This window comes from Otolemur garnettii, unplaced genomic scaffold (genome assembly GCF_000181295.1).
Source record: "Otolemur garnettii isolate 467f Iridium unplaced genomic scaffold, OtoGar3 scaffold00019, whole genome shotgun sequence".
NCBI lineage: Eukaryota > Metazoa > Chordata > Mammalia > Primates > Galagidae > Otolemur > Otolemur garnettii.
In genome coordinates this window covers 12,366,990-12,384,639 of record NW_003852414.1, presented here as the reverse complement: position 1 = coordinate 12,384,639, position 17,650 = coordinate 12,366,990, and the positions used below count along the sequence as shown (strand labels likewise).

The window sequence follows — 17,650 nt, the reverse complement described above, 5'->3', positions numbered from 1 at the left end:
GTCCGGGCTGGGGATTCGAACCCGCCACCTTAGGTATACATGGCTGGCGCCTTAGCCGGTTGAGCTATAGGCGCCGAGCCTTGTTTGTTATTTTTAAGACAGAGTCTCACTCTTTTGCCCAGGCTACAGTATGGCGGTATCAGCCTCACTTAAACCAACCTCAAACTCCTGGGTTCAAGGGATCCTCTTGCCTCAGCCTCCCAAGTAACTGGGCTATACAGTCACCTGCCACCACGCCCAGCTAATTTTTCACTGTTTTAGTAGTGATAGTGTCTCACTCTTGCTCAGGCTGGTCTCCAACTCCTGAGCTCAAGGGATCCTCCTTCCTCGGCCTCCAAGAGTGCTAGGATTACAGGCATGAGCCACCATATCTGGCTAGAATGATTCTTTTAGATCACTGCATTCCTTTGTTCAAAATCTTCCAGTGCTTCCCCCTATCACTCAGGTAAAATTCAAAATCTTCACCTTGGTCAAAACAGCCCCTGTTGTCTGGTCTTCCACTACCTCCTGGTCTCATCTTCAGCAATCCCATCCCGCTCATTTACTTTTAGCCAAAAACCTCTTTGCTGGACCTTCCACGCCCCAAGTGTGAGCCCACCATAAAACCTTGATATGTACTGTTTTCTTGACCTGGAATACTTGTCGTCAGACAACCCTGCTTGCTTTAGGCCTCTAATCACATATTGCCTTTCAGCCAGGACCTTCCCCAGAACCCTATCTCAAATTGCAACTCCCATCAGTGTCTATCCTCTTACCCTGTTTTATTTTTCTTCATGAAAAATATCCGTGATTTTCTTTTTTTCTATACCTTCAAGTTCTTTTTATCCTGTTTCTCCACAGTTTCTTTGGGCAACTGTCTTTGTTTACATGATTACAGCTTAGATGCTGGCAAATTAGTATTCCAGCACAGTGGAAGGGAAAAATAACTAAGATCTCTTATGAACACACATTACTTCAATTATGTTCCTCTGAAAAGAAATTAGTGATATAGCCCTATTAGAGCTCGAGAGGCTTGGGGATACAGTGTTGTCAGGCACATGTGTGCCTGAGTCTTAATCTGTTACTAGAGAAAAAGAAGAGAACATGTTTTGGTGAATAACATGCCATAGTCTTCCACAATTTGTAGTTTAAAAACTGAAAAACTGTCTTTAAAATATATAAACTGTTTAAAATATGAAAAGCTATCATGTAACATATTACATAATTTTGACCTAGTAAATACTATTCACTCTTTTTTTTTTTTAGAGACAGAGTCTCAGTTGGTTGCACTCGGTAGAGTGCTGTAGCATCATAGCTCACAGCAACCGCAAACTCTTGGGCTCAAGAGATCCTCTAGCCTCCGCTGGGACTATAGGTGCCCACCACAACACCCAGCTATTGTTTTTGGAGCCAAGGTCTCACTCTTGCTCAGGCTGTCTCGAACTTCTGCGCTCAAGCAACCCACTCACCTCGGCCTCCCAGAGGGCTGTGATTATAGGTGTGAGCCACCATGCCCAGCTAGTACTATTTACTCTTGACACAAGTACTATGCTATGAGTCCATTTCTTGTACTACCTCAAGGAGAATGTTCTCAGTATCAAATTCTTTTGCTCCATCACTATACTTTTTAGTATACTTAGCTTTGGATATGCCTTTTTGTGTGTGGCTTTCTGTGTTTTTCATGGAGTCCCCAGTTGCCTTTTTCTGTTTATATGCACATTTTCACATTCTCAGCCATACTCTCTCTGAAGCCTCCATCCCTCCTAGGGTCCCTATCATGCAGTTCCTATTTTCCTACTCCAACTCGGACTCACTGTTCTCCTGACATGCTAATGGCTATGGAGTGCTGTAACTTTTGCTTAGTGGTCCATACGTTGCCCACTTTTTTGATTTATTCCTCTTGTTGCTAGAGTGTAACCTCAGGAAAATTTCTAAGAAAGGGTAGTACTAGTTCTCATCCCATGTATCTACCATAATACTTGGTCTGTTCTAGATTCAGAATCATTTTTCCTTCAGAACTGTGAAAGCATTGTCCCCTTGTCTCCTATCCGAGGCTTTGGTGTTACTGAGTGATCTGATGTTTCAATTTGCCAAATTTGCAAATGTTGTCTCCATTTACGTATGTATTCTCAGTGTTCATAAATTTTCCCAGTATCTTCTCCATTTACAGTAAAACCTCAATAAGATGACCACCCAAGGAACTGTAACAAACTGGTCAACATAAGGAATGAAGCCTACTGTACTAATATGTACATGTGGTGCATGTCCAGCCTATGAAAATTAGGTCAACTTAAGAAGACGGTCAGTATATCAGTGTATGGAGGTGGTCAGCTATGGGGTCTGCTGTATTTACTTAACTGGCTTTTTTTTTGGAGACAGAGTCTCACTTTGTCCCCCTTGCTAGAGTGCCACGGTGGCATAGCTCACAGCAACCTCAAACTTAAGAGATCCTCTTGCCTCAGCTTCCCGAGTAGCTGGGACTATAGGTGCCCACCACAAAGCCTGGCTATTTTTTTAGAGGTGGGGGTCTCACTCTTACTCAGGCTGGGCTTGAACTCTTGAGCTAAAGCAATCTGCCCGCCTTGAACTCCCAGAGTGCTAGGATTACAGTTTACTTGACTTCAAAAGCCTCTTACAAAGTAGCCTTGGATGCCCCTACATTATACAAAACTTTATTGTATTATTTAATGAGCACTGATCTTGCCTTTGTTTTCTTTGTCTCTCACACTGAAACTCCTTCTAATCAGATCTAGACTTTTTGGACTGATTTCCCTGTGCTGCTTATCTTTTCCATAATATCTTAAAATTACATGTCTTTTTATTCTGCTTTCTTAGAGATTTTCCCAATGATAATTTTCTCTGCTTTATTTATTTGGATACTTATTTTTGTTCTGATTCTTTTTTCATGGCACCCTATCCTTGCTTTATGAATTCAATATTTCCTTGACAATTATAAATGCTAGAAGGCTGGCATAATAAACTAATTTTAGAATGCTGGAATGAACTCATACTAGAAGGCTGCTATAACCCTACCAATTAATTAATCAATTAATAAAACACGAAAAATTCTATAATAGTCTCATTTAGGTATGTAAATGAAAGAATCCTAAATAAATTATTAACAAATAGTATTATTAAAAGAATAATTTTATGTGAGCAATTAGAGTTCATCTTAAAGATGCAAAGAAAGAACCTTGTACGGCTGGCGCCTATAGCTCAACCGGCTAAGGCGCCAGCCACATACACCTAAGGTGGCGGGTTCGAATCCCCAGCCCAGACCCGCCAAAACAACAATGATGGCTGCAACCAAAAAATAGCCGGGCGTTGTGGCAGACGCCTGTGGTCCCAGCTACTTGGGAGGCGGAGGCAGGAGACTCGCTTGAGCCCAGGAGTTGGAGGTTGCTGTGAGCTGTAATGCCACGGCACTCTGCCCAGGGGGACAGCTTGAGGCTCTGTCTCAAAAAAAAAAAAAAAAAAAGAAAGAACCTTGTACTATAGTCATTCTCATGAGGTCATATGTGAAAAATTATATGATCATTTCAAAGGTTTTTAAATGTTAAAATTTAGCATCTATTCCTGAAAACAAGTGTAATAAACTAGACTCGAAAAACTTAAATTGAAGGAAACTAAATAGAAAGTAGTATATATTGCATTTGAATGACTAATATTAAAATTAATGGCAGAATGTTAGGTTTCCTTATTAGAACAGACAGCAAAGAAAAAAAAAGTCCACACTAATCACTAAATAATATAACATTTATTTGAAATTGCTAGGCAAATGGGTGGTACCTATGGCTCAGAGGGTAGGGCACTGGCCCCATATACTGGGTGGTGGGTTCAAACCTGACCCTGGCCAAACTGCAACAAAAAAAATAGCATTGTGGCAGGTGCCTGTAGTTCCAGCTACTTGGGAGGCTGAGACAGGAGAATAGCTTGAGCCCAGGAGTTGAAGGTTGCTGTGAGCTGTGAGGCTACAGCACTCTACTGAGGGTGATAAAGTGAGACTGTCTCTACAAAAAAAAAAAAAGAAAAGAAAAAAAAAGAAATTGCTAGCTAATGCAAACATATAAGGCTAACGAAACAAAATGTAAAGAAAATGGTAGGCTTGGCACCTGTAGCTCAGCAACTAAGGGCACCAGCCACATGCACCGGAGCTGGTGGGTTCGAATCCAGCCTGGGCCTGTCAAACAACACTGACAACTACAATTAAAAAAAAAAAAAAGCTAGGTGTTGTGATGGGCTGCTGTAGTTCCAGCTACTTGGGAGGCAAGAGAATTGCTTAACCCCAAGAGTTTGAGGTTGCTGTGAGCTGTGACACCATAGCACTCTACTGAGGATGACAGAGTGAGACTCTGCCTCAAAAAAAAAAAAAGAAAGAAAAGAAAAGAAGTAAAGAAAATGGCAAAGTATTATTTGTAAAAGATATAACTGAACTACCTTAATAGCTTAATGAATTAAAATTCTATTAAAAAAATTCTATTAAAAATTCTATTAAAAAGCAGACCAATAGGCTAAGTGCCCATAGCACAGTGGTTACAGCGCTGGCCACATGCACCGATGCTGGCGGGTCTGAACCTAGCCTGGGCCAGCTAAACAACAATGACAACTGCAACAAAAAAACAGCCGGGCATTGTGGTGGGAGCCTGTAGTCCCAGCTTCTTGGGATGCGGAGGCAGGAGAATTGTTTCAGCCCAAGAGTTTGAAGTTGCTGTGAGCTGTGACGCCCAGCACTGTACCAAGGGGGACATAGTGAGACTCTTCTCTCAAAAAGAAACAAACAAAAAAATCAGACCAATAATTAAAGAGGCAAGTTGTAACACTTTCCACTTGATGGACAACAGTGAAATAATGGTCAGTGTTTAAGAGAATATGAGGAAATGACTTTTCTTACACATTACTTGTGGGATTGTGTATTATTATAACCTCTCTGCAGGCCAATTTTAAACCTATCAAACATTCATATTCTTGAACCGGCAGCATCTACTTTTAGGAATACAAGAATACAAGCTAAGAATAGAAGCTCTACTTCTAGGAATACAAGAAAACAGTAAAAACAAAAAGCATGACAATCTTAATAAAAGAGCAAAAAAGGAAGCAATTTAAATGCCATTCAGTAGGATACTGCTTACCATGGCAACATGGAATATTATGCAACTCTTCAGACAAATGATATGGATCTTTTTTACTACCACGAAAAGATGCTCATGTTCCATAACAAAGTGGAAAAAACTGGAAACAGATTAATACTGTTAAAAGTATACTAATTCCTATGTCTGTATAGGAAGAATAAAGTCTAGATACAGAATGATATAAAAAAAATGTTTACAGAGATCATTTTTATTATCATTAACTGGTAAACATTTTTATTTGAGTATATTTTTTAAAGTTTCTTTTTCTCTATCAACATAGAGCTTTATCAAAAAATTTCTAATGATAAAAGTCTCTAACAAATTTAAAGTGTTTTTCATACACACAGCAATGAAGCAGAATTAGTTAGTGGTTAAAAACATACTGGGTAAGGAATCGAAGTATCTGGTCTTGTCCCAATTCTACTAACAGTGTGTCCTTTAACAAATATCTTAGGAGCAATTACTCAGCTATAAAATGAGAAAAAATAATGACTGCCTGTCTTCCTCACAATGTTGTTGTGAAGATCAAATAAAATAATATTTACATGTTTTGAAAAGTCTAAAAAACTACAAAAATTATGATGGAGTAATCAATATTATCATTAAAGCAGTTAAAAATAAAAAGGTTGGTTTGATCTCTTAGCTGCTTTTTGCAATGTTATTCTCATATGTGGAATATAGTTTATAATCATGCCATATGTATGATTCTGCTCAATGCGGAGACAGAAATGGTGACATGGGCTGTAAATCCATAAACCTCTGACCCAGAAATCCTATAATACCTAGTAAAACTATAAACAGAACAATGGAAAAATTAAGTAATTATGTCCCATTACCTCAAAATAACACCGCTGTCTCTCTCTTTCAAACAGGCAATCTAGTTGCCTGAAATCCATTTTTTTTTTTCCATTCTATCACCCTGGGTAGAGTTCTGTGGTGTCATGGCTCACAGCAACCTCAAACTCTTGGGCTCAAGTGATCCTCTTGCCTCAGCCTTCCGAGTACCTAGAACTATAGGTGCCCACCATAATGCCCAGCTAGTTTTTTTCTATTTTTAGTATAGACTGGGTCTTGTTCTTGCCAGGGCTAGTCTTGACCTCCTGAGCTCAGGTGATCTCCCTGCCTCAGCCTCCCAGAGTGTTATGATGACAGGTGTGAGCTACTACGTAGACCCAGCCTGCCTGAAATTCTTAACACTAATCATTCATATGCTTGGGATAAGAACCTGAAGACTACTTTTAAAACACAAGTAAGTGTGTGTATATATGATATTTGGTAGTACAATAAATTAACATCTATTAATAAGATATTAAAATTGATTATTAGATAAGCTAGTAACTTATCTAGCAAGGAGAATGGGATAAAGCACCCATTCTGTTCTAAAATTTAAATGTGGTTTAAAGGTCAGGTTAGGAAGGTGAGGAAAGAAGAAGGGACAGGAGTATGCATTAGGCTCAGACCAAGGGGACTGCTAGAGCAGGAAGCTGGTAAGGGGCTCCAAAAGGACAATCCTTGTCATCTTTACAATTTTGTGTATGGCTAGTTTTACAGTAAACATAATAACAGTATACATATTTACCAAAATAATAGCTGCTGGTTTTTTTTTTTTTTTTTTTGAGACAGAGCCTCAAGCTGTCTCCCTGGGTAGAGTGCCGTAGCATCACAGTTCACAGCAACCTCCAACTCCTGGGCTCAAGCAAGTCTCCTGCCTCAGCCTCCCAAGTAGCTGGGACCACAGGTGCCTGCCATAATGCCTGGCTATTTTTTTTTGGTTGCAGCCATCATTATTGTTTTTGGTGGGCTCGGGCTGGATTCGAACCCGCCACCTTAGGTGCATGTGGCTGGCGCCTTAGCCACTTGCATAACTGCTATTTTTGACTGAAGAATCCATTTATGGGTTCCTGAAACAACTACTGTAAGAAGAAAATATAAATTCCCCAATAGGTATCTTCTTACTAATTGAAGCTATAATAAATAAAATTGGGGATTTATCATCTTCACTCTCTCCATCACTTGCATAATGGGCTGCTTATCTAACAACACACCTCTCAACCTCACACTACGGCACTGAGCTAATTAATTAAAAAGTGTGTTTAAATCTAGCCACCTGTCTTTTGTTTTGCTGCCTACTTAGGTCTTTTCTAAGCAGGCAGAAAATCTCCAACCAGTCTGTTATCACAACCAGAAATGCAAGAGATTAGTGATCACAGAGAGAAGCAGAATCAGTTTACAACTTTTTTAGGCAAGAGAATAGTATTAATTCACAAGCAAGAAATCTGAGGCTCCCTGACCTTAATTTAGAAAACCTGCAGTTAATAATCACATTAGAGTTGGTTTTACATGCCAGACAGTTTTTGTTTCCTCTGTTGTTTTTACAATTTGAGTGTCCTTTGTGGTTACCAAAATTACTTGCTGGAAGGTATATACAATATCAACAGTTAAAATATTTAATCCATAATAAAGTACATCTTACAGTGTAGGTCTATCTAAGTTAAAATGTACTGTGCATCAGTTTTTTAAAAGCTAAAAACATTGCGTAAATTCATTCAGAGTTGAATTTGGCAGTCTAACTCTGGTAATTATGACAACTAATACACTTAATTCCTTTCTTAATGAAGGAACAAAATACATTTTTCCCTCTAATCTGCCAACCGAAATAGAGACTCATATAACTCCCATCACTGGCACTCACCTCACTCCCCGAAAGGTCAATTGTTTCTTGAAGGAAAGAGAACTAAGCCTGAAGCTACAAACTTCGGCAAGGAAAGGGGGTCACAACAGCTGTTTAGAGCAAGGGCGGACTGGTCCAGTGATCAGGTCAGAATGCAGAGGTTGTGATGACACCCAAATGAACCTGACTTCTTTTTCATAATCAAATACTTAATGAAAACAAATCTAATCAATACCAGAAGCCAAAAAGAAGTGCAAGTGATCTTTTAAAGTGTGGTTAACTTTCACTTAACTTCCTACTGAAGGAACTGTACTAGTTGAACCCATCCCTTTCAGCTGCTTTGATGTGACTCACAAGTCATCATGGTGTGTCAGTTACTAAATGAGTTAGCTCAGTCATCAGACAACTGTTCTCTTTTTCTGTTCTATGCGTGTGTTACTGAAAGAAATGTATGGTCCAGGTGTAGAGACGATGCTCACAGAAAGAAAATGCAGTGAGTCTACACTGACGTAGAAGTTACAATTGCTTTCTTTTTGGTGCCACAAAAGTATAGGTAAATAAATAAAGATTTATTTTCAAGGTACTTTTGGTATTACAAAAACAGAGCTAATACATGGCAAAAAAACAAAACAACAAACCTCAAAAAGTTAGATTTGCCACTTTCATGAGAAAAGGAAAAATTATCTCTTACCCGACATGGAAACGGTCTCCTTTGGATTAAGTCTAAGGGGAAACAATTGAAACATTTGGAATGGATTTGTGAAGTTCAAAAAGAAGTCTCTGTACCAAGACTAGTCCTGTATGTTAAGTATATCCTAGATGTACAAGGTTCTGTTGGTTGTCATTTGTATTCTTAGCATTTTTTAAACTTTCACCTCTCTCTTAAAAATATATACAGAAATTTAACCAGATTTTATGACAACAAATGTAAAATATTGCTTTATTCATTTTCCTATCTGCCTTTAGCATTAACTAGAGAACCTCAAAGAAATATTTTTAGCAAGTTAAAAGTGGCTTGGTGCCTGCTTCTCAGTAGTTAGGGTGCTGGCCACATATACCAGGGCTGGCAGGTTTGAGCCCGGCCTGGGCCTGCTAACCAATGACAACTACAACAACAACAAAAATAGCTGGGTGTTGTGGCAGACACCTGTAGTCCTAGCTACTTGGGAGGCTGAGGTAAGACAATCTCAAGAGTTTGAGTTTGCTTTGAGCTATGATGCCATGGCACTGTACTGAGGGTGACATAGACTTTGTCTCCAAAAAAAAAAAAAAGTTAAAGGTGGCACTGTTGGCTCGGTGCCCGTAGCATAGTGGTGACGGCACCAGCCACATACACCAAAGGTGGTGGGTTAGAACCTGGCCTGGGCCAGCTAAAACAACTGCAACAAACAAAATAGCCAGGCATTGTGGTAGGCGCCTGTAGTCCCAGCTACTTGGGAGGCCGAGGCAAGAGAATTGCTTAAGCCCAAGAGTTTGAGGTTGCTGAGAGCTGTGACACCAACGGCACTCTATCCACGGTGACAACTTGAGACTTTGTCTCAAAAAACAAAAAAATCCAAAATGCTCCAAAGTCTGAGATTTTTGAGTGCCAACAATGCCAGATTAGGGATGCTAAAACTGGTAATAACTTTTTAAAAATTTGTTTCTAAATTAAAAAGTAGAAGTTAATTATAGAAAGAAACTTGACATTTATGATAAGTCTTTACTTTTGGTAGCTGTGTTTAGTAACCATTTTGCAGGTTTTATTTAGTCATTATCAAAAATGACCTCAAGGTATACTTACAGAATTGAAAGAGAAATTTAAGTCTTTGCTCAGTAATAACCCCTTAAGTATTTTTAGATCTACAGGATTTATTTAAAGTGAATTCAATAAAAAAATTTACTATCCTTTATAAAAACATGCATTTGATAACTGATAAAAATAAGAAAAATTCTCAATTTCAATTAAAGTTATTGAGTATTTTGCACATGTCAGGCACTGTGCTAGGTGCCTTTGAAAAGATTTTCTGGGGGCGGCACTTGTGGCTCAAAGGAGTAGGGCCCTGGCCCCATATGCCAGAGGTGGCGGGTTCAAAACCTAGCCCTGGCCAAAAAAGAAAAAAAAAAGAAAAGATGTTCTGCTCTATAGCTCGGTGCCTGTAGCTCAGTGAGTAGGGCGCTAGCCACATACACTGAGGCTGGAAGGTTCGAACCCTGCCCAGGCCTGCTAAACAACAATGACAAATATAACAAGAAAATAGCCGGACGCTGTGGTGGGCGCCTGTAGTCCGAGCTATTTGGGAGGCTGAGGCAAGAGAATTGCTTAAGCCCAAGAGTTCGAGGTTGCTGTGAGTCATGATGCCACAGCACGCTACCGAGGATGGACACAGTGAGACGCTGTCTCAAAAAAAAAAAAAAAAAAAAAGATTTTCTGCTCTAAATTTCCTCAATAAAAGCACTCACAGTGTTAAGTTCAAACCTTTCCAGGTAAATACTTTGCCTTTTAAGTATTAGATATGGCCATTTACTGCCCTCTCCCCCAACACACATACAGAGTTTCTTCTGGTTAAACAATTTGTCAAAATGGGTGGTGAGTATCATCCTTGAAACAAAAAGGCAAACACACATTTGCATCATGAGAATATCACTCATTTAATTAACCCAAACTACCTGTCTAAATACCAAAAGCAATCTGTACTACAATGTTAAAAAGATCCAGCTGAGATAATACCATTCCAATTCTTACCAATTTGGGAACTAATTTTTCCACAGTTCAAGGGGTCATTATAAACACAAAAACTGGCATTGTTTTTGTATGATTAGGTTACAGTATCTTAAGTTTCTAAACACTAGAATTCCTCACCCAGCTGTTAATTGTGAACCTGGGGACTAGCTCACATCTGCTTCTTGCTTATTTCATTAATGGTTTACTTCCAGGTCCTAAAAGGATTGTACCCCCTTAACCAAAAATGTCTGACCCATGTGTGTCTGCCTTCTACATAGTTAGCTTGTTCTGGTTTGTCAGTCTCCATACAATGCAAATCTCAGTGAACTCACATCTGTCACCGATCGACCCAATTCATGGGCAATCTTTTCCCATCGACCTGGGGTCCCTCCTGGGAACTTAACCATACTTCTTGTCAGTTGGCTTAGGTCCTCCTCTGTCCACTCAGGTGCCTGGAAAAACATTAAAAAAAATTTAAGATGGTAATTGAAAAAATGCTTGCTAAAACATTTAACAAGCTGTGAAAAATTATGGGCAATATGCTTTCTGCAACAAACAATACTAAAATGTACCTAGTAGTTTTTAAAAAAGGTTTGAGTTCTAATTTAGCATTAGAATACAAAGCTCCAGTAGCTTTTTAAGTATTCCTATGTATACCAACTAAGAAAGCACTAATATTGCAAAACCCGGTTTTTGAAGACATTAAAAAAAAGACCATTCCACTTTGTACTAAAGTGAGAAACCATTCTGAAAGTCTTTGAAACGAATTCTCCCTATGAAATGCAATGCTGCTCACAAATGCCTCAAGTAACGTTATCACTGAAGGTCTTTAAGTTTTTCTTGTTAAATTATACTTTAAAGAAAGCAAAAAAAAAAAAATCCTGTAAGTATAAATATACAGATCTAAAATCAGTAACTCAGACAATATATTTTTTGTTCATTCTACATTAACAATATTTAACTTTTCAAATGCTAGTATTTTATAAAATTTGGGAAGAGAAATAAAATTGGAAATGTTTGTGAACAAGACTATAAGCCATCATGTGGACATTAAGTAGCAATTTTATTTTTAAGGAGAGGTAAAAAGCTTCTAAAAGTTGACCAAATTATTGAGGTGAATAATCAAACCTTTAAAGATAATAAAACCACACAAGCAAAATCTCTAAAAGCAAATTTTACTCAGCACTACTAGTGATCAAATCTAAAAAAGAAATTATTATCAAACAACAAATAACCATGTTACAATTATTTTACCTTACGTTTTAGTACTAAACTGTCCCCCACCAGAGGGAGTAAACCACTCTGGTATTAAATAATACTCCAGCATCAGCAAAGAAATTGAGGAAGCCTACCTTATTTTCCTTTAATTAAGAAGAAAGAATGAAAGAAAAAGAAAGAGAGAAAGAAGGAAACCTTTGAGACAAATACCTTTTCTAATCACCATTTCCGATAATGAACAGGCACACATCAGGCAGTTTGCATTACAGAACCATCAGCACAGAACAACAGTCAGAGGTGAGTGACCCCAGGGACTATCTCCACAGCTACAGCAAAGCTTCTCCCTGACACTAATCCTCCCTGTCATTCTCCCACTGTGCTCCAACCACACTGACATCCGCCTGCCTCACTGCAAGCTTAACGGGGCCCTTCCTGACTTTTTACTGTCTCCCCCAATCAATGGTTCAAGCGTGCTCTTTTCACCATGTCCAAATGGCAGCTTCACTCATAATCAAAGTGCACTGCCCCTGTTAAAGGGCTTTCCGAAAGGCTCTCCCATTTGCATTCATTTGCAAAGCAAACTACTTTTATTCACTTTGTTCTGCTATCAAGAATGTTCCCTGAAGCAGATAAATTGGCATAAATACAACCTGCCACTTAAGAGTCAGTAAATAATAGCCAATAGTAGGGAGGATTTTATCAATCATTCTATTTTGTATCCACTAAGAGCTGAAAGCCTCAAACATATTCATCAGTACAGCCCCTACAATACACGCATAAATTCACTTATATAAAAAGGTAGCCCACATTGGGTCTGGTTGGAATTTCTTTGATATTTAATGAATATCAGAAATCTAATTCTCCATATCGGGTAATTTAAAAATGTACATGGAGTTTTTTTTTCTTTCTGCTTCTTTATTTTTACTTTATTCAAATACTATTTAGAGGAACATAATTGGATTTTCAAGGAAATCAGAGCTTTACTGCTAAAAAGCTGAAGCTGTAGTAAGTATGCCAATTGGTTTCAGAAAAGCAAAAGAGTTAAGTTTTAAGTAGAATTTAAATATTAACTTTCAGTACAAAATCACACCATGAAGAACATTAAGTTGAAATTGCATAAAGATATACATTAATACATTCAAACCATATAGTATATCAGTGCAATTTCACACGAAATCATCTACTTTCTGCATTCATTTTAAACATTTCTGCAGTAAACAAAATTGTCAAAAATATAATCACTGCTTCAGAGAGTAAATGAATCCTTTAAAATAATTTCTATTTCTAACAGATTGGCTTTCCAATTATGCTGCATATATGAACACTGGACTTTACCAACCAATCTGATTTTAATTCCTTGTTAATGACGGTCTAAAAGTGTAGTACACCACTCTTTTTTCTGGAACAGTAAATTTTTAAATAAAATATGGATTGATAGCCTGAAAAAAGATCACCCACCTGCTATGACAATCTTTTCTTTTCATAATTATTTCATGGCTATAATTTTCATTATTAATTTTTTAAAAAATCAATAATAATTAGGACCATAATCTGAAATCTGAGAGAACCCTCTTTAGCAATTCATTATTCTCTCTCCTACAGCTGTACAGCACTTTGGTGAATGTGTAATTCCTCAGCAATAGCTGGTTGTGTCTTTAGAAGTAACAGAGCATACTGTGTGATCCAGCTACTACAGCAGCCATGAGGGTGGCCATGGTGTGAATGTATTCTCCCTGTTCTAATCTGGAGCCGACTGTAGCCGTGAAAGTCAAATGAATGCATAAGCACACTGCTTTGCCACTTAAAACCATGTGTGTCCAATATTACTGCAACACTGGGCCAAAATTCATCTCTACAGTAAAGTAATGGAAGACACCACATGGTGTGGGGACAGCTGTTGTGACTACATAAGCATCCCAATTTTGCATCAGAAAAGCCTATGCTGGGAATAAATCTCCATACTAAATACAAAATAAAAAGTAAGTTTTCAAGTTATTCAATATTTTTAAGTAATGACCCCAAAATATATTTGCTATAGAACTGATATGGAATTTAAATTGTATTCCCCAAAATGTCCCTTTGAAATAGATTTTTGCCATAAAACCTGCTTTTTTAAAGGATCTGGTGCCTTTGAAAATTCTTTGTTCATAGAATTCTTGGCCTTTCAGTATTGGAGGCTGTAGGGCTATATATTTTTATAACTACTTATATAAATAGATGCTCCCCTCATAGCTTTGGTCTACACAATGTCAATTAAAAATATCACACAACTTATTTGGTAGTGAAAAATTATGGCTAAATTAAAATTAAAATTAAAATGTACTTATATTTTCACACTTTAGTGATAAATGACCCATTTTTATCTAATAAATACTGAAACTCTCTAATGACCAGTATTTCTATTGAAATAATCTATTTATAACCATTGTTTATATAAATATAGAAGTTAACATTTTGGATTGATTCAACTACTTTTAACAGATTCAGCTCCAGCTCACAAATTCTCAGAAATTTTACTCAAGGAAATAATCCTTACATAGCATCACTCACTTAACATATCAGATGTATATCTAATAATGGGGATGGTCTATCTAATAATTTAGTTATTTATTGCCTTCTAACTTTACATTTTGTATAAAAATTCTGTTTCAGTCAGTGCATTTAGTTTTCAGCTATACGATTTTCCTTTCCAACTTAAAAATTGTGGAGTCAAGTGCTCATGGCAAATACATAAATATATATATACATATATAAATACATATGTACATACATATATACATACATACGTATTACATGTATACACATATATAAAGAGTGGTATGTTAAAAAATAAAAACAAAATTTAAAGCAAATTACCTCAAATGTTTTTCACTCTTGGAAAGAAATTCTCCTTGGCGGCCCTTTTTCCCTGACTTGCTGCTGGCTGTCTTTAGACTAGGTCCTCACATAGCCTTTCTTCTGTTTAAGTGTACATGTGTGAGAAGTGTCTCTTCCTCTTCTTTTTTTTTTTTTTTGAGACAGAGTCTCAAGCTGTCCCCCTGGGTAGAGTGCAATGACATCACAGCTCACAGCAACCTCCAACTCCTGGGCTCAAGCAAGTCTCCTGTCTCTGCCTCCCAAGTAGCTGGGACCACAGGCGCCTGCCACAACGCCCGGCTATATTTTTGGTTGCAGCCGTCGTTGTTTGGCAGGTCTGGGCTGGATTCGAACCTGCCACCCTAAGTGTATGTGACTGATGCCCTAGCCACCTGAGTCACAGGCACTGAGCCTCTTCCTCTTCTTAAGAATATTAATCTAGGCTGGGCATCCATGCTCAGTGGTTAGGGTACCAGCCACATGCTCTGGGGCTAATGGGTTCAAACCAGGCACAGGCCTGCTAAACAGAAAAAAAAAAAATAGCCAGGCTTTGTGGCAGGCGCTTATTGTTCCAGCTACTAGGGAGGCTGAGGCAAGAGAATTACTTGAACACGAGAGTTTGAGGTTGCTGTGAGCTATGATGCCACACCACTCTACCAAGGGAGACAAAGTAAGACCGTCTCAATAAAAAAAAAAAAATTAATCTTAGGTCAGATGTGGTGTTCATCCCTATAATCCTAGCACTCGGGAGGCCAAGGTGGGAGGATTGCTTGAGCTCAGCAGTTTGAGACCAGCTTGAGTAAGAGTGAGACCCTATCTCTACTAAAAATAGAAAAACTAGCTGGGCATTGTGGAGAGCTCCTGTAGTCCCTGCTACCTGAGAGGCTGAGGTAGGAGGCTTGAGCCCAGGAGTTTGAAGTTGCTGTGAGATAGCCTGACACTGTAGCACTCTAGCCTGGACAAGAGTGCGAGACTCTGTCTCAAAAAAAAGAAAAAGAAAGAATATTAATCCTATATCAGATTAGTGACCTACCTTTATAACTTCATTAATTTAACCTTAATTACCTCATTAAAGGCCCTATCTCTAAATAGAGTCTCACTAGGGGTTAGAGGTTTAACATATGAATTTGAAGTAACACAGTTCCATCCATAACAGGGAGCACGCAAAATAAACAAAAACTGAAAACAGAAGTCCACAATTTGGCCTAATTGGTAATCTGAAAATTACTAAAATAATTTATACAACAAGTAGATAAAAAGGAGAGGCATTTGTGTCTTTGTAACATCTGATGAAATATCAGATATCACATATTAATGCCTTTAATCAATATTGGGGATCCCATAAAACTTGAACAAGGCACTCTCTACAATTTTAGGGAAGTTACTGAAAATAATATAAAGGACAAACAGGAACGGCGCCTGTGACTCAAGTGGCTAAGGCCCCAGACACATAGAGCTGGCAGGTTGGAATCCAGCCCGGGCCTGCCAAACAATGACGGCTGCAACCAAAAAATAGCTGGGTACTGTGGCGGATGCCTGTAGTCCCAGCTACTTGGGAGGCTGAGGCAAGAAAATCACTTGAGCCCAGGAGTTGGAGGTTGCTGTGAGCTGTGATGCCATAGCTCTCAACCCAGGGCAACAGCTTGAGGCTCTGTCTCAAAAAATAAAATAAAATAAAATAAAAGACAAACAGGCAGGCATGCCTTGCCTCAACCACAGGAGCTCTTGTCTTACTAAATTTTCACATGAACATTACACCACTGCACTAAAAAAAAAAAATCCCACAGTGGTCATGAATTTTCTAACTCAATAAGTAATGAATTAAAACAAAGTCTTTGGCACTTAAATTGGCCTAGATAAAACAGACCCCATGGACCTACCTCCTTCCCCATTAAGATAGTTAAAATAGCCCAATGTAAATTATAACAGGGCCTTTAATGATTGAAGTCCATTATATGAGACCTATTTAGAGAAGGGATGATTATCCCTACCGCTTATCCATACAACAGCCCAATTTGGCCTGTTCTTATCCTCAGGGAGAATGGATAGGGCCTCACAGTAGATTACTTCAAACCTGTTGCTGTGGCCCTCACTAAGGCTTCATACCCCATATAATTGAAATTACTGACTTAACTGGTAAATATTTTGCTATTAAGATTGGTTAATACACTCTGTTCAATGCCTGCTTCAACAGTTGCCGGACTGCAGTTCACCCTCACCTACAAAGGACACCAATACATTTGTATATGGCTACCATGGGGCACCTCATGGTAACATGTAACTTTGAGGGCAAGATCTTAACTGTACCCTATTTTCTCCAGGAACATAGGTATGACATTACATTGATGACTTCCTCCTCTGCATAGATTCATCTGACACATTCATTCAGAACATACAATTGCATAGGAGGTCACCTTGGTTAAATTTCTGAAAATTATTTGGTAAACTGAAGGCTGCTCCAATCATGACATTGTCAAGAAACAGCTACTGACCCTTTAAGCACCTACAACTCTTCTAGGAAACATATTTTCTCATTTACAAATTGTGCTTCAGCTCATTTATGCTGTTACTTACAAAATGGCTCACCTTGAATGGAGCCCTTCCTAACAAAAGGCTCTAAAATCTGTCCAAATTGCAAAACAACAGATACTCTTGATAGTGTCTCTCAGAGACTCCTTCACTGTAAAGCAGTGGTTCTCAACCGCTTTATTAAAGGGTCGCGGCATTAGGAAAGTTGAGAACCACTGCTGTAGAGGATTTAGTAGTCTTTTCTCAGTGTCAGTCATTTGCAAGTAATGACTTTAAAATGATAAAGACACAAATATTTGAACTTTACCAAAATTAAACTTTAGTCTTTTAAAGAAAAATTTTTAAAAATGAAAACCACAGACTAGGTGTGAATACAAGGAGTCTTAAAAAGTTCATGGAAAATGTGTATTATAAAAAAACTATGCACAATTTCCAAGTTTTTTCCCACCAAAGGAAACTCATATAAACAGGAACAGGATCAAGTTTGGGGCACTAAGAAGGATAAAACGTAAATCTGGGCTCGGTGCCTATAGCTCAACCGGCTAAGGTGCCAGCCATGTACAC

At 38.3% G+C, this 17,650-nt stretch overlaps 1 protein-coding gene across 1 annotated transcript in view; it reads right to left on the bottom strand.

Moving 5' to 3' along the window:
* The window catches only part of DNAJC1 (DnaJ heat shock protein family (Hsp40) member C1), a 177,113-nt gene that overhangs the window by 19,059 nt on the left and 140,404 nt on the right, over positions 1–17,650 (bottom strand). The window contains exon 9 of the mRNA XM_003786763.2: positions 10,816–10,935. Within this exon, the coding sequence (XP_003786811.1) occupies positions 10,816–10,935 (120 nt within the window). The remainder of the gene's footprint in view (positions 1–10,815; positions 10,936–17,650) is intronic.